The sequence below is a fragment of the Heterodontus francisci genome, chromosome 2 (assembly GCF_036365525.1).
Source record: "Heterodontus francisci isolate sHetFra1 chromosome 2, sHetFra1.hap1, whole genome shotgun sequence".
In the NCBI taxonomy this organism is placed as follows: Eukaryota; Metazoa; Chordata; class Chondrichthyes; order Heterodontiformes; family Heterodontidae; genus Heterodontus; species Heterodontus francisci.
The window spans coordinates 45,897,455-45,919,499 of NC_090372.1; the positions used below are offsets into that span (position 1 = coordinate 45,897,455).

The 22,045-nt window shown below is 45.7% G+C and overlaps 1 protein-coding gene across 3 annotated transcripts in view; it reads left to right on the forward strand.

The window, feature by feature from the left end:
- Positions 1-2,030: 2,030 nt before the first annotated feature.
- LOC137384193 (GMP reductase 1) overlaps positions 2,031-22,045 on the forward strand; it is a 152,776-nt gene continuing 132,761 nt past the window's right edge. Inside the window, exons 1-2 of one of the 3 annotated variants that reach the window (XM_068057851.1) lie at positions 2,208-2,290; positions 12,198-12,327. Coding sequence is in view for 1 of the 3 variants with exons in the window: in XM_068057844.1 (XP_067913945.1) it covers positions 2,204-2,290 (87 nt within the window). In the remaining 2 variants the exon portion in view is untranslated. Of the gene's footprint in view, positions 2,291-12,197; positions 12,328-22,045 lie in introns of all 3 variants that reach the window. The other 2 variants (XM_068057860.1, XM_068057844.1) reach the window with 2 other exon arrangements.

The following is a 22,045-nucleotide window of genomic DNA, read 5'->3' on the forward strand; positions in this document are numbered from 1 at the left end:
GTGGCCCTGGCTTGTCCTGAACCTGTTTAGCAAGGACCACTGTCACCGTGGTAGTTCAAAGCCTGCCATTCGACAGATGGGGTTTGTCACAAAGAACTTGTTAGTGACTTCCCGTGTTTCCCATTCCTTGATCCAAAGGACGGTTGTACATCTTGCTCATAAAGATTGCTCCATATCGGATGCCAAGATAGAAGGCGGGCAGTGGGTGAATTGAAAATGTCATTATGGAGTGGTGAGGTGCAGCACAGATGGTTTCAACTGGCTTATGAGTTTTCATCAGTCAGGATGTGTGGGGGAGTGATATTTGTGAGGACAGGAAGCCAGGGAAGGGGTGTTGGGCAGAGGGTTCCAGTTATGATGCGCATTATTTCATTCATTGAGTGTGTGTATGATGACCTATGCCAGACAGGTGCACAGTACTCTTCTGCTGAGGATGATGGGGCAATTGCTGAAGTGTTGTGGCAGCAGCGCTCCACATAGATCCAGCAAGTTTGGTTAATATGTTGTTTCTGGTTTTGACCTTTTCTGCTGTTTTCTTCAGATGCTCCCAGAAGACAAAGTCCTATCCAGAGTCACTCCCAAGTATGTTGGGTTGGGATCATGCTTTAGTCTCTGACCATCCATGTAGATACGCAATTCTTTTATGGCACTGGCATTGTGGAGGTGGAATACACTGGATACGGTTTTAGAGGGATTCACTATGAAACGCCATGTGCCGCAGTAGTCTGTCAACTTTGTAACGTCTTCGTTAAGGATCTGGTCCAGGGCGCAGAAAGATGGAGTTTGAGTGGCACAACAGATGTCATCAGCATAGATGAACTTACAAGACGTGGTTGTTGGCAGCTCATTTGTATATATGTTGAACAGTGTTTGGGCTAGCACTGAGCCCTGTGGCAGTCTATTGGCTAGTCCTCTCCATTGCACTTCTCCCTTGTCCAAGCTGGACTCTAAATCATCCGTCGCAAAGGAGTGCTTCAACAACTGTCCCGACCCTCGACCCAGGTTGGAAGCACCCTGGACAGCTTTAGGAGCATCGGGGGTCAATGGATCAGCATTCACGCCACACTCCCCCTCCCCCATCCCTGTCAGTACCCAGGTACCCCTGGGGAAGCAAATGATCCTACCAACAGACTGAATTCTAAGAGAAAATTAAAGGTCTCCAAGAGAGCCCCTTTGTGGAATCTTAGTCAACCCAGAACCACCAGTCTCAACATTGAGCAACCCGCTGGCTTTATAAAGGAATTTTAAAAAAGCTACAGGACTGAATCCGAGAAGCACAGAAGGAGACTTTTGGCCTGTCACACCTGTACCAGCTCTTTGAAAGGGCTGTCCAATTTAGTTCACCTTAGAATGCAGACAGGGCCTTGGACTCATCCAAAAGATGGCACATCCGACTTGCAGCTCTCCCTCAGTACTGCACTGGAATGTCAGCCTAGATTTTGTGTTCAAGTTTCTGGAGTGGGACTTCAACCCACCACCTTCTGACAGAGGTGAGAGTGCAGCCTTTGAGCCAAGCCTGATGAATGATAAACTGCTTCCATCGGAATATATCGAATTCCCTCCAACGGTCATGAATCACACACAAAATAATATGGCACGGAAGGATGTCATTCGGCCCATCGTGCCTGTGCCAGTATGTAAATTGTGCAGAAACAGATTTGTGTCAAGGCTCATACATGAAGAATGACTAACTGAATGATGATCCAGATGTTCTGTAGGGTCCAACTGCATGGAAAACTGGAGAGGGAGTGGGTAAAGGTTATGGCACAGTACAGTGTTGGCACACAGACAGGTTGTGTAAGAAGTAATTACATTTCAATCCTAAATGCACATTTGTTGCGAGTCCCAATGTACTGCAGAATGCAGCACTAGGACAATGACTTTCAAAAATGATGCATGCACTTTCCATAAGTAGAGCAGAGGGAGTGTGTCTTTAAATGGGAGTGCTGCTCGCTAGTACCGTACTGCAGTGTCCCAGGATGCATGTAGATGTTTTCCTCTGCAGTATTTTTTCTCTCTGCGGAGTGGGAGAGAGGCTGAGAGCAGGCCAAACCATTTGAGCTATGCAGCAGCTCGGAAAGTGATCTTTCTAAATAAAGTGCCGGGGGTTGGAGCCAGTGGGGCGGGCTATAAATGCACCGTGCGCACAGACAACAGGCTTTTGCTGGATCGGAGCTGGCTTGGGACGGCAGCGTCGCTCAACATGCCTCGGGTGGACGCCGATCTTAAACTCGACTTCAAGGATGTTCTCGTGCGACCTAAAAGGAGCAGCTTGAAGAGCAGATCCGAGGTGAGAGAGGAATAAAAAATAAAACACCCCCAGAGGAATTCTTTTCAAATGTTTTCAGAAAGGGACAGCCATCCACTTTGACAGTTTTAGTTCGAATCCTAATTTGGACCATCCACAGCTTTGTTTAAGTTCTCTCTTTTGAATCTTCCTGTAAAAAGTTAACACTACAAGTTTTGCCCAAGCCTGTAGGTTGGGAATGAGTCTAGTGGGCCAGCAGAAGGTCAAGTGAAGAATTGTAACAAAATAACCCTTCAAATTACCATACCTCACTCGAAACCAAATGCCATGGCCTGAAACAGTTTACTGTTTGATGTGAGTCTTTATTTAGTATTTTGTTTACACGTGATTTATTCAAAGATAGCTAAGCCATGGGGGAATGCAGCCCGCAGTGACGGTTGATCAATATATTGCTGCATTGACTCCACAAGACCTGCGCCTCAATGGGAACATGCGGAGAATCCCAGCATTGCGACTAAGATGCGACATTTTTACTCGCACCTGGAATTCAGCAGTATTCAGGCAGCTTCTTTCCCCCAGTTGTCACAGTAACATGAAATATCCCTTAACGGAGTTAAAATGGAAATAAAAAACTTTACAGGCTTTTCATTGGAAGAAGAAACAGACTTGGCACAGAGCGGGGGGTGGAGAATGCACTTCCTTAGCTGCTGTGGGCAGTAAATATGTGAGCAAAATTTCAGATGAATGCAAACACACCGCAGCTCACGTAACTGGCCCCATAACTCATAAGACATTTAACTAGTCCTGTAACTAGTCATATACCTGGCGTCTTAATTGGGCATTTGTATAACCACTCCACAACTGATGAAATAACTGTTTCTATAACTGATCCTCCAATTGGTCATATGACAATTCTATAACTATTTCTCTAACTCTTCATGTAATTGATCCTATAATTGATTACATAACAGGTTACATAATGGGCCCTATAACTGGTCGTGACAGGTAATCAGGCAGTTAATGTAAGCAAGAAAACAGTTATAAAAATTAATGCACTAAAGACTGCAAAATCCCATAGACCTGATGGTTTCTCGCTCAGGTTCTTAAAGGAAGTTGGCAAAGAAATTGCAGATACTGTAGTCATAATCTTCCAAAGCTCTGCGATTCAGGAATTGTTCCTTTAAATTGGAAAATTGCAAAGGTAAGTCCATTATTTAAGAAAGGTAAGAGAGAGAAAAAAAAGCAGGAAATTATAGACTCACTATGTAATATCTCTTGTGGGGAAGTTATTAGAATATAATTAAGGACACAGGGACATATCCCTTAGAGAAATTTGAGTTGATGAGAGAGAACCAATGTGCATTTGTAAAGAGCCGGTCATGTCTAATCATAAAATCATAGAATGGTTACAGCATAGAAGGAGACCATTTGGCCTGTCGTGTCCGTGCCAGCTCTCTGCAAGAGCAACTCACTTCGTCCCACTCCTCTGCCTTTTCCCTGTAGGCCTGCAATTTTTCTCTCTTCAGATAATTATCCAGTTCTCTTTTGAAGGCCTTGATTGAATCTGCCTCCACACCATCTCAGGCAGAGCATTCCAGATCCTAACCACTTGCTGTGTAAAAAAAGTTTTTCCTCATGTCGCTGTTGCTTCTTTTGCCAATCACCTTAAATTGGTGTCCTCTGGTTCTGGATCCTTCAGCCAATGGGAACAGTTTCTCTCTACCTACTCTGTCCAGTCCCCTCAAGATTTTGAACACCTCTATCAAATCTCTTCTCCAAGGAGAACAGACCCAGCTTCTTCAACCTATCCATGTAACTGAAATTCCTCATCCCTGGAACTATTCTCGTGAATCTTTTATGCACCCTCTCTGATGCTTTAACATCTTTCCGAAAGTGTGGTGCCCAGAATTGGACCTAGTACTCCAGTTGAGGCCAAACCAGTGTTTTATACAGGTTTATCATAACTTCCTTGATTTTCTACTCTATACCTCTATTTATAAAACCCAAGATCCCATATGCCCATATTAGTGGTTAATACCACTTTCTGAAACTGCCCTTCAACCTTCAATGGTTTGTGTACGAATGAACCTAATTGAATTTTTTGAGGAAGTACCTAAAGTAGTAGACAGCGGAATGTCCATGGATGTAGTTCATATGGAGTACCAGAAGGCATTTAATAATGCTCCACAGAAGTGATTTGGCTAAAATTAAACACATGGAATTGAAGGAAAATTATTTACCTGGTTGTATCCAAGGTTGCTGATTCCGCCACGTTAAGCGGCACTGTGAATATTGTAGATGACAGCACAAAGTTACAAAGGCGAATTGATAGACTAAGTAAGTGGATGAAACTATGACAGGTGGAGTTCAATGTGGGCAAATATAACATGATCCACTTTGGACCCGAGAGAGATAGATCAGAGTATTTTTTAAATGACATGAAGCTGGGAACTGTGGAGGAGAAGAGTGATTTAGGGGTCAAAATACAGAAATCGCTAATAGCTACTGGACAAGGTACAAAAATAACCAATGTAATGTTGGCCTTTATCTCAGGGTTTGGAATACAAAGGGGTGAAAGTTATGCCATAGTTTTATATAGAACTCATTTTTAGAGTATTGCATTCAGTTCTGATACCACATCTCAAGAAGGATATATTGGCATTGGAGGGGGCAGTACTGATTCATCAGAATATTACCAGGGCTAAAAAGGTTAAATTATACACTCTGGTTGTATAGATGAGGCTTGTATTCCCTTGAGTATAGCCAATTAAAGAGTGATCTAATTGAAGTGTTTAAGATGTTTAAAGGATTTCATAGGGTAGGTAGAGAAACTGTTCAGAACAAGAGGGCATTACCTGAAAATTAGAGCTAAAACCATTCAGAGGTGATGACAGGAAGCACTTCTTCACACAAAGGGTTGTAGAAATCTGCAGCTCTCGCCCAAAAAGCTGTTCAGACTAGGTCAATTGAAAATGTCAAAACTGAGATTAATAGATTATGGTAGGCAAGGTATTAAGAGTTACAGAACCTCATCAGGTAAATGGAGTTAAGATACAGATCAGTCATGAACTAATTGAATGGCAGAATAGGCTTGAGGAGCTGAATGGCATACTCCTGTTCCTGTGCACTTATGAAAAGACAGATTGGTCAGTTCAGCCTGTCCCACCTGAAAATTGTGCAGTCTATGTGCACCATCAACCTATTACTGCACAAACATTAGTCATGCAATCGCAAGGGAGAGGCAACAAAATAGTAAAAAGCTTCAGTCAAATTTAGGGAAAAGAAATTCCGCCAAATTCTTCTCCAACACCAAAAGCAGTCAAGCTAGTTCCAGGACACAAATTTATGCTCACTACACCCAACTTTGATAATTTCAAATGTTTTCAACATCTAGAAACTGGCCCGTCTCCCCTTTGAGGGCATGTAGTGAATCTCACTGCATGTTTTGGCAATCTGCACTAGAGGTCTGTCAAAAATCTCTGGAAAGAATTAGATTTCATAGTGTCTAACCTAATTCTGTATTCTTAATTGGACTGAAACCCCTTACTCCTTCCCTCTCTATCTAGTTAATGTGGCAAGGCTGAACCAGCAGGGTGCTACAGGGAACAGTGTGGTGGCCATTGTTGTTTACATTGTATAGAAATTATTTAGAATTGGGGACATGAAGCCATGTCAGTTTTAGGTGGCACAAAATTAGGAATGTGATTCAAACAATAGAAAATAGGAAAACCAAATAAAAAGTGAATTGAATAGTTTGGAAGGTGAGCTGATCAGTGGTAATTGGCATTTGATGTTGACAATTTTTTTTGTTCTTCCATGGGATATGGGCATTGCTGGCAAGGCCAACACTTGTCCATCCCTAATTGCCCTTGACAACTGAGTGCTTGCTAGGATTTTTCAGAGGGCAGTTAAGAGTCAACCACATTGCTGGGTAATGAGTCTAGGGAAGTAGAATCTAGATTAGGAATAAAACTAAATGTTCTTTGTTACAAGATTACAGGAAACAATACAGTAGAGGAATCTGGGGCTATTTTTGGTTAGCTCACTGAAACCAACAGCACAACAGTAAGAAAGGTTTAGCAGATTTTGAGGTGTATACCCAATGGGATAGAGCAGCAATCCCAATAGGTGACAATGAATCTGTACAAGGCACTGTACAGGCTACACCTGCAGTACTATGTGCAGTGCTGGTCTCCGTGCTATAGCAATGGTATTCAGATATTGGAGGCAGTGCAGAAAAGGGCAGTCATGATATCTGAACGATTAGGAGAGGATGAAGAGTTTGTGATTGTCACAAAATTTAGAACTGGGGACAAGGGTTTCAATTTAGAACAGAGGAAGTGTATCATTTAGATGCAATTACCTTACACAGTGGGAGATAAACATGTGGAATGGATGAGCCAGGGAGGCAGTAGGAGATGAGGGCAATTTTAACATTGGGTGATGGTGTAAAACGGGCGATAACAAATTCGCTGCCCATTATGCACCACACCTGATTTTCCCCTCCATTGAAGTCAATGGAAGGCGAAATAAGGCAAGGCATAAAATAGGCAACCAATATAATAGCACCCAGTTTACCTCAGCACCCAATGTTAAAATTACTCCCTCAGTGTAGAAAAATTGATGGGAGAATTGGATAGACATTTGAAGGAGTGGGCAACTGAGAATTCTTAGTATTATGGACTAGTAGGGGGACTGCAGAGTCTAATCTGCACCTGTACTTGCTTTCGCTTAATAACTGCTCTGTTACTGTTTTTAGAGCTGCTCTTATACCTGGTCACATAACCGATCATATAATCAATCATATAATCATTTATGTGGTTCACTGATGCCCTTTAGGGAAGGAAATCTGCTGTCCTTACCTGGTCTGGCCTACATGTGACTCCAGACCCACAGCAATGTGGTTGACTCTTAAATGCCCTCTGAAATGGCCTAGCAAGCCACTCAGTTGTATCTAACCACTACGCAGTCAATAAAACAGAATGAAACTGGATGGCCCACCCGGCATCGACCGAGGCACCGGAAACGACAACAGCAGACCCAGCCCTGTCGACCCTGCAAAGTCGTCCTTAGTGGTGCAGTGGTTAGCACCGCAGCCTCACAGCTCCAGCGACCCGGGTTCAATTCTGGGTACTGCCTGTGTGGAGTTTGCAAGTTCTCCCTGTGCCTGCGTGGGTTTCCTCCGGGTGCTCTGGTTTCCTCCCACATGCCAAAGACTTGCAGGTTGATAGGTAAATTGGCCATTATAAATTGCCCCTAGTATAGGTAGGTGGTAGGGAAATATAGGGACAGGTGGGGATGTGGTAGGAATATGGAATTAGTGTAGGATTAGTCGGCACAGACTCGGTGGGCCGAAAGGCCTGTTCCAGTGCTGTATCTCTAAATAAATTTTTAAAAAAACACCTGGGAGCTTGTGCCAAAGTTGGGAGAGCTGTCCCACAGACTAGTCAAGCAACAGCCTGACATAGTCATACTCACCGAATCATACCTTACAGACAATGTCCAAAACACTGCCATCACCGCCCCTGGGTATGTCCTGTCCCACCGGCAGGACAGACCCAGCAGAGGTGGCAGCACAGTGATGTACAGTCGGGAGGGAGTTGCCCTGGGAGTCCTCAACATTGACTCTGACCCCATGATGTCTCATGGCATCAGGTCAAACATGGGCAATGTAACCTCCTGCTGATTACCACCTACCACCCTCCCTCAGCTGATGAATCAGTACTCCTCCATGCTGAACACCACTTGGAGGAAGCACTGAGGGTGACAAGGGCGCAGAATGTACTCTGGCTGGGGACTTCAATGTCCATCAGAAAAAGTGGCTCCGTAGCACCTTTACTGACCGAGCTGGCCGAGTCCTAAAGGACATAGCTGCTAGACTGGGTATGCAGCAGGTGGTGAGGGAACCAACAAGAGGGAAAAACATACTTGACCTCGTCCTCACCAATCTACCTGTCGCAGATGCATCTACCCATGACTGTATTGGTAGGAGTGACCATCGCACAGTCCTTGTGGAGACGAAGTCCCGCCTTCACATTGAGGATAGTGTCCATCGTGTTGTGTGACACTACCACCGTGCTAAATGGGATAGATTTTGAACAGATCTAGCAATGCAAAACTGAGCATCCATGAGGTGCTGTGAGCCATCAGCAGCAGCAGAATTGTACTCAACCACAATCTGTAACTTCATGGCCCGGCATATCCCCCACTCTACCATTGCTATCAAGCCAGGAGACCAACCCTGGTTCAATGAAGAGTGCAGGAGGGCATGCCAGGAGCAGCACCAGGCATACCTCAAAATGAGGTGCCAACCTGGTGAAGCTACAACACAGGACTACTTGCGTGCCAAACTGCATAAGCAGCACGGGATAGATAGAGCTAAGATCCCATAACCATCGGATCAGATCTACGTTCTGCAGTCCTGCCACATCCAGCTGTGAATGGTGGTGGACAATTAAACAACTAACTGGAGGAAGTGGCTGCACAAATATCCAGATCCTCAATGATGGGGGAGCCCAGCACATCATTGCAAAAGATAAGGCAGAAGCATTTGCAACAATCTTCAGCCAGAAGTGCCGAGTTGATGATCCATCTCAGCCTCACAGATGCCAGACTTCAGCCAATTTGATTCACTCCATGTGATATCAAGAAGCGACTGAAGGCACTGGATACTGCAAAGGCTATGGGCCCTGACAATATTCCGGCAATAGTACTGAAGACCTGTGCTCCAGAACTTGCTGCGCCCGATCCAAGCTGTTCCAGTACAGCTACAACACTGGCATCTACCCAGCAATGTGGAAAATTGCCCATGTATGGTCTTGTACACAAAAAGCAGGACAAGTCCAACCCAGCCAATTATCACCCCATCAGTCTACTTGCAATCATCAGTAAAGTGATGGAAGGTGTCATCGACAGTGCTATCAAGCGGCACTTGCTTAGCACTGACCTGCTCAGTGATGCCCAGTTTGTGTTCCGCCAGGGCCACTCGGCTCCTGACCTCATTACAGCCTTGGTTCAAACATGGACAAGAGTTGAACTCAAGAGGTGAGATGAGAGTGACTGCCCTTGACATCAAGGCAGCATTTGACCGAGTATGGCATCAAGGAGCCCCAGCAAAACTGGAGTCAATGAGAATCAGGGGGAAAACTCTCTGCTGGTTGGAGTCATACCTAGCGTAAAGGAAGATGGTTGTGGTTGCTGGAGGTCAATCATCTGAGCTCCTAAACATAACTGCAGGAGTTCCTTGAGAGTAGTGTCCGAGGCCCAACCATGTTCAGCTGCTTCATCAATGAGCTTCCTTCAATCATAAGGTCAGAAGTGGGGATGCTCGCTGATGATTGCACAATGTTCAGCACCATTCGTGACTCCTCCGATACGGAAGCAGTCAGTGTAGAAATGCAGCAAGACCTGGACAATATCCAGGCTTGAGCTGATAAGTGGCAAGTAACATTTGCACCACACAAGTGCCAGGCAATGACCATCTCCAGCAAGAGAGAATCTAACCATCTCCCCTTCACATTCAATGGCATTACAATTGCTGAATCCCCCACTATCAACATCTTAGGGGTTACCATTGACCAGAAACTGAACTGGAGTAGCCATATAAATACCGTGGCTACAAGAGGCTAGGAATCCTGCATCGAGTAACACACCTCCTGACTTCCCAAAGCCTGTCCTCCATCTACAAGGCACTAGTCAGGAGTGTGATGGAATACTCTCCACTTGCCTGAATGGTTGCAGCTCCAACAACACTCGAGAAGCTCGACAGCATCCAGAACAATGCAGCCCGCTTGATTGGCACCCCATCTACAAACATTCACTCCCTCCACCACCAACGCACAGTGGCAGCAGTGTGTACCATCTACAAGATGCACTGCAGCAATTCACCATGGCTTCTCACCTTCCAAACCCGCGACCTCTACCAACTAGAAGGACGAGGCCAGCAAATGCATGGGAACACCACCACCTGCAAGTTCCCCTCCAAGTCACACGCCATCCTGACTTGGAACTATATCGCCGTTCCTTCATTGTCACTGGGTCAAATTCCTGGAACTCCTTTCCTAACTGCACTGTGGGTGTACCTACCTCCCATGGATTGCAGCAGTTCAAGAAGGCAGCTCACCACCACCTTCTCAAGGGCAGTTAGGGATGGGCAGTAAATGCTGGGCTGGCCAGCGATGCCCACATCCCATTAATGAATAAAAAAAGTCACATGTTCAAATGCCTGATTAGAAAGCTGGTCATGCTATTCATTTAAATGATTCTGTTGCGGAATCTGATTTCATATTTTATCCAATATACTGTGCGTTGCCTTCCAAATCCCCAAGCAATGTTAAGATTTTTAAAAAATTCTCTTTAACATATTACATGCTTTCTTTGAATACATTTGAACATAGGAACATCAGCAGGCCATTTAGCCCCTGGTTGGGGGAAAAGTAAAGATTTTTAGTGCAGTGGGTGGGAGAACTGGGTCAAATAAATGTCATGAGTGTAGGGAATGGTGGGAAGGGGTGAACTTTAAACTTTGTACAGTCTGGAGGGGGATGGTCAGATTTCAAAGGTAAGTGTTTTGGGGGGGGGAAGGGCAAATACTTAGTGTAATTTTTATTGGTGGGTGGGAAAGGGGCGTTAGGATTTTATTTGATACATTTTGGGGGAGTGTATCTTTAAAAATTTAAATTTACATGCAGTGTTGGCTGCCCTTCAAAAATGGCGCCAGCACCTGCACACAAGCAGCTGACACCATTGCCAGCGTCGGACAGCCCATCCCTTCCACGTGATTGAGGGGGGGTGAGCCACCCCGGCTATTTAAATGAGCTGCCACGCAGGAGATCGCAGCAGTTCTGCGGCATGCGGGCCGCCATCAAGAGCGGCGGCGGGCTCTTAAAATGCAGCCCCATATAAACTGACTTTCCCCCATATCCCTTTATACCTTTGGTTAACAAATATCTATCAACCTCAGTTCTAAATTTAATAATTGATTTAGCATCAATTGATTTGCATAATAGAGTTCCAAACTTCTGCCGCCTTTTGTTTCCCGATTTAACTCCTGAAAGGTCTGTCTCATATTTTTAGACTATGCCCCCGGTTTTAGACTCCCCAATGAACGGAAATTGTTTCTCTCTTTCTATCCTACATGTTTCCCTTAATATCTTGAAAACTTTGACCAAATCAACCTTTAACTGTTTAAGTGTCAGGCTATTCAGTCTGAGTGTGTGTAATTCCTCCTTGTAATTGAACTCTTGAAGTCCAGATATCATTCTGGTAAACCTACGCAGAACTCCCTCTAGGATCAATATATCCTTCCTAAGGTGTGGTGCCCAGAACTGCTCACAGTACTGCAGGTGTGGGTTAACCAGGGCTTTGTACAGCTTAAGCATATCTTCTACCCCCTTGTATTCTAGTCCTCTTGATATAAAGGCCATAATTCCATGAGCTTTTTTGATTATTTTTGTGTGCAGTTGCATCAATCACTAGAGTAAAGCATGTTAACAAAGCAAGATAGATGGTAAACACCTTCAAAATATAATCCATTAATCTCTACCTTGATGAGGTAATGCCGTAGTCATCTCAGCAAGTGTTGATGCATGAAAATGAATGCTGCCATTCTGGAGAAAGCACCTAATTTTTGTCAAAAGCTCCACCCACTTTTTCATAAAATAACTGAAAAATATATTGAACCTTTTCCTTGACAAAAATTCAAGGAAAAAAACCTCAAAATTTTAACAGAAATTTAAGACTGAACTCCATTTTGTAGCAGTTAATGTTAATCCATTCATTGCCAGGATCTAGTAGTCAGTTGTCCAGGCTGTAAACCCTCTTAGGTCAGTGGGAAGCAGAACATCTGGATCTGTGGCTAGTAGTAATTACATCTAACTATTGGTTCAGTGATGGTATAGTTTACTCATTCAGAAATTAAACAAGAATCTATTTTTGTATTCATTCTCAGGATGTGGGCATTGCTGACAAGGCCAGCATTTAGTGCCCATCCTTCGTTGCCCTTGAGGAAGTGGTGGTGAGCCTTCTCCTTGTATTGCTGCACTCGGTATGGTGAAGGTGACCTACAGTGCTGTTTGGCAGTGAGTTCCAGAATTTTGACCCAGGGGCAATATAATACCTCAAAGCAAATGCATTTTTTATAAACTATTTTGTTACTGAACTCAGTTCTTGACAGGGTTGCGCCCATTAACAGGAAAATCATACACCAGTGAGTGAAAATCATACTCCGGGAATTTTCAGCCCTCAACATCTCTAGATATAAAGATGATTCTTCATAAAGAGGTGGCTGTGTTTATTTAATAGAACCTCAATCTTCTTGGTTAAATGTACCATGGACTATAGAACACACTGAAAGATTAGAATGCTGATCATGTTAACATGCACCCTATCTACATTCGCAGCATGATCTTACCTCTTTAACCTGATACTGCAGATATCAGGTCACCATGCATGTTAAATGTCACTCCTCTCTGTGAATGATACTGGCTGCAGTGGTGCTGGGAATTATAGTAAATTGATGGCAGAGCTAGCAATTTAAATCCTGACTTCACAGAAGACTCGATTATTGCTGGATGCAAGGCGGGAACTGTGCCAGATAGGGAACTGTCTCGTGTGATTGGAACTGCCCTTGACTGACATCATCACCAGCAACTGATATATTACCAGTTATATAACTAGTTATCATGACAATTTCTGAAGTCCATTGCTAATTCAAATTTCTGCCAGATTTGCTATAATTATGCTATTGGGTAGTTTAACAAATCTTCACATTTTAAAACTTTTATATAAGACTTTTTCAAAACTCAACCAACAATTGTTAAGAGAATGGTAAGCTATCATTGCTGTTGCTTTAATGCCCTAAGCTGGAACTATGCTTAAAGAATTCCTCTTCAGCTTTTATCTCTTTTCCCTTTCAACTATATACATAAACTTAGCCTCAAAATGATTCACTTCATTCATTGATCCCCAGCTGTCTCACTTTCCTCTAGTCATATTTGCTTCTCATAGGTTAATAAAGAGGAAAAACCTTGGCTTGCCACATCCTCAGAACAGCCTAAAGTGCTTCACAGTTTGTGAATTACATTTGATGTGTAGTGACTTATTATGTAGCGAAGTGCAGCAGCCAATTAATGCACAGCAAGGTCCCACAAACAACAAATGAGATAAATAATCTGTTAAATTGTTCTTAATGATTTGGTTGAGGGATGAATGTTGATCAGGATACCAGAAGAACTTTCAAATCTTCTTTGAGTAATGTCATGGGATTTTTTTTTATGTTCACCTGAACAGACGAGGGAGCCTGAGGTCAGCATCTCATGTAAACGGGACCTCTGACAATACAGCACTCTTCCATTGCTGAAGTGTCAGTCTAGTACTCATCAGTAATGGAGTTGGAGCTAATTCAGAGAAGAGTGCCACTAACTGAGCCAAATTAACAAACTGTTAATGCTGCTTAAATCTGATGCTCTGAGGATCTTGCAATATAAAACCTCAATTCTGAAAACTGCTTTCCCTTCAGTTTTCTCCCCTCTCCTCCTCATCAAACAAAACAAAGAACAGTACAGCACAGGAACAGGCCATTCGGCCCTCCAAGCCTGCGTCGATCTTGATGCCTGCCGAAACTAACACCTTCTGCACTTCCGGGGCCCATATCCCTCTACTCCCATCCTATTCATATATTTGTCAAGATATCTCTTAAACGTCGCTATCGTATCTGCTTCCACCACCTCCCCTGGCAGCAAGTTCCAGGCACTCACCACCCTCTGTGTAAAAAAACTTGCCTGGCACATCCCCTCTAAACTTTGCCCCTCGCACCTTAAATCTATGTCCCCTAGTAACTGACTCTTCCACCCTGGGAAAAAGCTTCTGACTATCCACTCTGTCCATGCCGCTCATAACTTTGTAAACCTCTATCATGTCGCCCCTCCACCTCCGTCGTTCCAGTGAAAACAATCCGACTTTTTCCAACCTCTCCTCGTAGCTAATGCCCTCCAGACCAGGCAACATCCTGGTAAACCTCCTTTGTACCCTCTCCAAAGCCTCCACGTCCTTCTGGTAGTGTGGCGACCAGAATTGCACGCAATATTCTAAGTGTGGCCTAACTAAGGTTCTGTACAGCTGCAACATAACTTGGCAATTTTTATACTCTATGCCCCGACCAATGAAGGCAAGCATGCCGTATGCCTTCTTGACTACCTTATCCACCTGCGTTGCCACTTTCAGTGACCTGTGGACCTGTACGCCCAGATCTCTCTGCCTGTCCATACTCCTAAGGGTTCTGCCATTTACTGAAAATCTCCCACCTGTATTAGACCTTCCAAAATGCTTTACCTCACATTTGTCCGGATTAAACTCCATCTGCCATTTCTGCGCCCAAGTCTCCAACCGATCTATATCCTGCTGTATCCTCTGACAATCCTCATCATTATCCGCAACTCCACCAACCTTTGTGTCGTCCGCAAACCTACTAATCAGACCAGCTACATTTTCCTCCAAATCATTTATATATACTACAAACAGCAAAGGTCCCAGCACTGATCCCTGTGGAACATCACTAGTCACATCCCTCCATTCAGAAAAACACCCATCCACTGTCTTCTGTGACTGAGGCAGTTCTGTATCCATCTTGCCAGCTCACCTCTGATCCCGTGTGACTTCACCTTTTGCACCAGTCTGCCATGTGGGACCTTGTCAAAGGCTTTACTAAAGTCCATATAGACAACATCCACTGCCCTTCCCTCATCAATCATCTTCGTGACTTCCTCAAAAAACTCAATCAAATTAGTAAGACACGACCTCCCCTTCACAAAATCATGCTGTCTCTCGCTAATAAGTTTGTTTGTTTCCAAATGGGAGTAAATCCTGTCCCGAAGAATCCTCTCTAATAGTTTCTCTACCACTGACGTAAGGCTCACCGGCCTATAATTTCCTGGATTATCCTTACCACCCTTCTTAAACACTAACTATTGCTAGGAAGGTTCCATGGGCTGCCTTCTGTGCAAACCTGGATACTGAATACTGTCCTCACCTGACCTAAGCACCCACACACTTGCCAGTAGGAGCCTCTGGCTAGCGTTCAGGAATGGGACATCTGGTGGATGTTGTTACTGACCTCCCCCCACAAGCTCACTGTTCTGAACTTCAGCATCCTGACTAACTCTTCCCAGTTGAGATCAGCCAGCTCACAGGCTCTTCCTGCTCCATATTATAGGTCACTCTGAGCACTGCATTATAGGAACTCTTCCCTTTAGTTCTGCCATCAAACAAAATTGCTTAGAAATTCAATCCTGCCAAAAAATGGTCATGTAGTTAGTGGGGTGTTTCCTGCATGCACCTGTTAACGTTGTCACAGGCAATATCCATAATATCCATGCTGCCTGCTCATTATGTGTCAGGCTTGCAGCTAATGAATAACGCGGATAGCACACTTGACTGTTTGGGGGGTTGGATATTGGGTGTCTCTGACACCTCTTAAACAGCAATTGCTTCTTACAGAGAAGGTACACTGTGGTTGCGGTCAACAGGTAGTCAGTTCTACACAGAAATGGCAGCAGCAAGTACTGAGAGGGCACTAAGATTTTCCAATTCTGCCTTGAAGACCATGGTTCAGGCAGTGGCCAAGAGGAGACAGAAGGCTTTCCAGGCAACATCTTTTCCAGCGACGGGAAGACGTCACAGAAGAGGTCAGTAAAAGGAACCTGGATCCCAGGGCATGATTGCAATGACAGGAATTCAATGACGTCACCAGAGTTGTCAAGGCAGCGATACTACTCTCTCAATTTTGTCTCAAACCTCCAACCTTACAACTCAGAATGCTCCCCTGCCCCACTTCTCCTTCCACATCTATAATTCTTACACCACACTTCACTCCAATTCCATTTCCTCGTACTCATAGGGGGCTAAATTCTATACCCTCTGAAAACAGGCACGATTAACCCTAGCCATTGATCACAATGGAGGCAGCACGTCAGCTTTGTGCTGCCTGCTTATTTCGATGATTTCAGTGTCAAGCCACTGCTAACTGTGCTGTTGATTGGCTGGATGTATCAGCAGCTGGCCAATATTGTAAATTTAAATCTAGCCTGGACTGCTTAAAGCCAGCCTGCACCTCTTAAAAGGGAGCTGCATTGTTGGAGCAGTTGCTGGTAGTCATTCAGGAAGTGACTGACCTGGGGAACATTGAAGAATGGCAAAAAATGGGATAGGGCGGGCTCCAGAATTTTTGGATGCTGCACTGGAGACCTTGGTGGAGGAGATAGAAAGGTGGAGAGATACTACCCTGTATCCATAAGGGTCCAGGAGGCCCTCCAGACACATGCTCAGAAGATCATGGGAGCATACAGTCATGGAAGTCAATGCCAACAGTCAAGCCCCCGAACACTTGGATGCAGTGCCACAAGAAGTTCAATGACCTCATGAGTGGTCAAGGTCAGTGAATGGACCTTAAAATGCCATATCCTACTAGCTGCACCAGTAGTCTCGACACCAAAGCGTGGCTACCCGACCAGACCCGACGACGTGTGTTCGGTTTGGGTCAGGTCTCTCTTCCGGGTCCAGTATTCGGGCTCGCGTCGGGTCGGGCTGGACATTGAATGTGCTGGCTTGCTCCGGGAAGTAATCTTCAAATGAACATTCTGGACGTCAAGGCGGGAAATGTCCAGTCTGGACTCCGGAATCCGCACTCTGCAGTAAAGCCTGGCTACATGACCAAACCCAACTACATAGAACATGAACATAGAACAGTACAGCACAGTACAGGCCCTTCGGCCCACGATGCTGTGCCAAACCTTTAACCTACTCTAAGATCAAACTAACTACCTACCCTTCATTCTACTATCATCCATGTACCTATCCAAGAGTCGCTTAAATGCCCCTAACGTATCTGCTTCTACTACCACCGCTGGCAGCGCATTCCACGCACCCACCACTCTCTGTGTAAAGAACCTACCTCTGACATCTCCCCGAAACCTTCCTCCAATCACCTTAAAATTATGCCCCCTGGTGATAGCCCTTTCCACCCTGGGAAAAAGTCTCTGACTATCCACTCTATCTATGCCTCTCATCATCTGGTACCCCTCTATCAAGTCACCTCTCATCCTTCTTCGCTCCAATGAGAAAAGCCCTAGCTCCCTCAATCTTTCTTCGTAGGACATGCCCTCCAGTCCAGGCAGCATCCTGGTAAATCTCCTCTGCACCCTCTCTAAAGATTCCACATCCTTCCGATAATGAGGCGACCAGAACTGAACACAATATTCCAAGTGTGGTCGAACCAGGGCCCTATAGAGCTGCAGCATAACCTCACGGCTCTTAAACTCAATCCCCCTGTTAATGAAAGCCAACACACCATACGCCTTCTTAACAACCCTATCAACTTGGGTGGCAACTTTGAGCGATCTATGGACATGGACCCCAAGATTCCTCTGTTCCTCCACACTACCAAGAATCCTGTCTTTAAGCCTGTATTCTGCATTCAAATTCGACCTTCCAAAATGAATCACTTCACACTTTTCCAGGTTGAACTCCATCTGCCACTTCTCAGCCTAGCTCTGCATCCTGTCAATGTCCTGTTGCAACCTACAACAGCCTTCCACACTATCCACAACTCCAGCAACCTTCGTGTCATCGGCAAACTTGCTAACCCAGCCTTCCACTTCCTCATCCAAGTCATGTATAAAAATCACAAAGAGCAGAGGTCCCAGAACAGATCCTTGTGGAACACCACTGGTCACCGATCCATGTTGAATACTTTTCCATCTACTACCACCCTCTGACTTCTATGGGCATCCAGACAGCCAACTTTCCCTGAATCCCATGCCACCTTACTTTCTGAATGAGCCTACCATGGGGAACCTTATCAAACGCCTTGCTAAAATCCATACACACCACATCCACTTTCTTCCTTCATCAATGTGTTTTGTCACATCTTCAAAGAATTCAATAAGGCTTGTGAGGCATGACCTGCCCCTCACAAAGCCATGCTGACTGTCTCTAATCAAACCATGCTTTTCCAAATAATCATAAATCCTGTCTCTCAGAATCCTCTCCAATAATTTGCCCACTACCGACGTAAGACTGACTGGTCTATAATTCCCAGGGTTATCCCTATTCCCTTTCTTGAACAAGGGAACAACATTTGCCACCCTCCAATCATCTGGTACTACTCCAGTGGACAGTGAAGACGCAAAGATCATCGCCAAAGGCGCAGCAATCTCTTCCCTCCCTTGGGTATATCCCGTCTGGCCCCGGGGACTTATCTGTCCTCATATCATTCAAAATTTCCAGCACATCCTCCCTCTTAACCTCAACCTGTTCGAGCATATCAGCCTGTTCCACGCTGTCCTCACAAACGACCAGGTCCCTCTCACTAGTGAATACTGAAGCAAAGTATTCATTTAGGACCTCCCTTACCTCCTCCGACTCCAGGCACAAGTTCCCTCCACTATCCCTGATCGGCCCTACCCTCACTCTGGCCATCCTCTTGTTCCTCACATAAGTGTAGAACGCCTTGGGACTTTCCTTAATCCTACCCGCCAAGACATTTTCACGTCCCCTTCTAGCTCTCCTAAGTCCATTCTTCAGTTCCTTCCTGGCTACCTTGTAACCCTCTAGAGCCCTGTCTGATCCTTGCTTCCTCAACCTTAAGTAAGCTTCCTTCTTCCTCTTGTTTAGTTGTTCCACATCTTTTGTCATCCAATGTTCCTTCACCCTACCATCCCTTCCCTGCCTCATCGGGACAAACCTATCCAGCAGTCGCAGCAAGTGCTCCCTAAACAACCTCCACATTTCTGTCGTGCGTTTCCCTGAGAACATCTGTTCCCAATTTATGCTCCCCAGTTCCTGCCTAATAGCATTGTAATTCCCCCTCCCCCAATTAAATATTTTCCCATCCCGTCTGCTCCTGTCCCTCTCCATGACTATAGTAAAGGTCAGGGAGTTGTGATCACTATCACCGAAATGCTCTCCCACCGAGAGATCTGCCACCTGGCCTGGTTCGTTGCCAAGCACCAAGTCCAACATAGCCTCCCCTCTAGTCGGCCTATCTACATATTGAGTCAGGAAACCTTCCTGGACACACCTGACAAAAACTGCTCCATCCAAACTATTTGCACTAAGGAGGTTCCAATCAATATTAGGGAAGTTGAAGTCACCCATGACAACAACCCTGTTACTTCTGCACCTTTCCAAAATCTGCCTCCCAATCTGTTCCTCCGTGTCTCTGTTGCTACTGGGGGGTCTATAGAAAACTCCCAACAAAGTGACTGCTCCTTTCCTGTTTCTGACTTCCACCCATAATGACTCAGTAGACAAACCCTCCTCGACGACCTCCCTTTCTGCAGCTGTGATACTATCCCTGATTAACAATGCCACTCCCCCACCTCTTTTCCCTCCCTCCCTATTCCTTTTGAAACATCTAAACCCCGGAGCATCCAACATCCATTCCTGCCCCTGTGATATCCACGTCTCCGTAATGGCCACAACATCGTAGCTCCAAGTACTGATCCATGCTCTAAGTTCATCACCCTTATTCCTGACACTTCTTGCGTTAAAACAGACACACTTCAACCCATCATACTGGCTGCAACTTTGCCCTGTCAACTGTCTAACCTTCCTCACAGACTCTCTGCACTCGGTATCTGCCTGTTCAACAGCTACCCCATCCACTGATCTGTGGCTCCGGTTCCCATCCCCCTGCCAAACTAGTTTAAACCCTCCCGAAGAGCTCGGGTTTGGGTCGGGCATTTAAAAAAAAATTAAAGGACTCTGGCCCGGGTCGGGTTCGGGTTGGCTGTTGTCGGGTCGGGCCCGGGTCATGTTTTAACTTTATACCTGAGCCAGGCGTTATCAGACGTTACTTAAATTCACCACACCACCATCACTCACCTACCAACATTCTCTATCAGTCAGGACTCATTCTTGACATTCATATTCTCCACCAGACCCTCACACACTTAGCACTGCTGCAAGTGTCACACCCACATCTCACAGGTTGCACACACTACCAGCTATTCAACCATGTAGCCACATCACCCAAACAGATTGCACAACACTCGCTGATGTACTTCCCTCTCTCTTGCAGGACAAGGTGATGCACAATTGGAGGCAGCAGGAACTAACTAGAGGGCAACAGGCACATCTGACTGTCCTAATCCCCATGGAGGAGACAGTGCTGGCCTTTATTGGTGTGGCCATTACTGATGCCATGGCTAGTGATGTGGCTGAAACCATCGAAAATGACGATATCCTCATACCCAATCCTGCTTCTTACACTGTACCTATCCTTCATTACATACTCTCTACTGATTTACAAGCTGCGGCTGGTGTAAGCATGCAGCTCTTGCTTTCCCCTCCCTCCTCCACCCTCTACAACCTTACCCTTGTGCCATGCTTTTTTCAGATACCCAAGTAATGCAACCGAACCAGGCAGTGGAGGAGCAGCAAGAAGAAAGCGATGGTGAAGACACACCGTCACTCGATTTCACACATGTAGCCACCAACTCAGGTACTGATTGTGTGTGTGTTACACAGCATAGCACAGAGGTGGGATCTATGGATGGTGAGAAACTGGACACGAGTGGCCAGTAGTCCAGGCAGGGAGCAAGGACAGCACAGCTGCCAGCTTGCTGGAGAACGAGGTCGCACATGAGTTCTCCTGCAGAGGACTCGGGTGAGTCCCTCGATGGGGCAGGCAACAGAAGATTGTTGATGGGTATGCACAACAAAATGCTTGGTGCTTTGGGAAGCCTGCCACTGTCAAGGAACATGGAGGAGTGCAGCACCAACTTAGCACAGGGCTTTGCACAGAGCTTGGAGCCCATCCTTTCCAATGTGGAAGTGGTGGTCAACTCCATTCTCACACTTGTGGATGAAACCATGATGCAGCATCTGATGGCTGATGTTGCAGCTTCCATTGCAGCACAAGCAGCAGCCACCCAAAGTCTGAGTGCTGCCTTTCAAGCTCAGACTGCTGTCATGTGAAGTCAGCTTACTGCCATGGAATCACAGACTGCCGCCATCCATGCTCTGATTACAGTGTTCAGAAGGGCTTGCAGGGTATCACAGCCATCCAGTAATCTGCCCTCCAACAGATTACGAGGATTGCTGAGGCACTGCCCTGGGGGAGCAGCAGTGGCTCCATGGAGCACAAACCTGCTGACTTCTCTCAGGAAGACAGGATTTGACCTTTTACCCCTGCCACTCCACCTGTGCAATTGCTGTTGCCTCAGCAAGAGTGCCTGGAATGACTGCCGCTGAGATGGTGCAGTCCGCATCTAGGCGTTCTCGGCCCAGTTCTACTTGAGGTCATACTCCAAGGCCATTTTTTTTTTTTTTGTTCATTCATGGGAAGTGGGCATCGCTGGCTAGGCCAGCATTTATTGCCCATCCCTAATTGCCCTCGAGAAGGTGCTGGTGAGCTGCCTTCTTGAACTCCTGCAGTCCTTGGTGTAGCTACACCAACAAGGGAGTTCCAGGATTTTGACCCGATAGTGAGGAACGACGATTTAGTTCCTAGTCACGATGGTGTGTGGCTTGGAGGGGAACTTGCAGGTGGTGGTCCTATGCATCTGCTGCCCTTGTCCTTCTAGGTGGTAGAGGTCGTTGGTTTGGAAGGTGCTGTCAAAGGACCCTTGGTGCATTGCTGCTGTGCATCTTGTAGATGGTACACACTGCCGCCTCTGTGCGTCGGTGGTGGAGGGAGTAAATGTTTGTGAATGGGGTGCCAATCAAGTGGGCTGCTTTGTCCTGGATGGTGTTGAGCTTCTTGAGTGCTGTTGGAGCTGCAGCCATCCAGACAAGTGG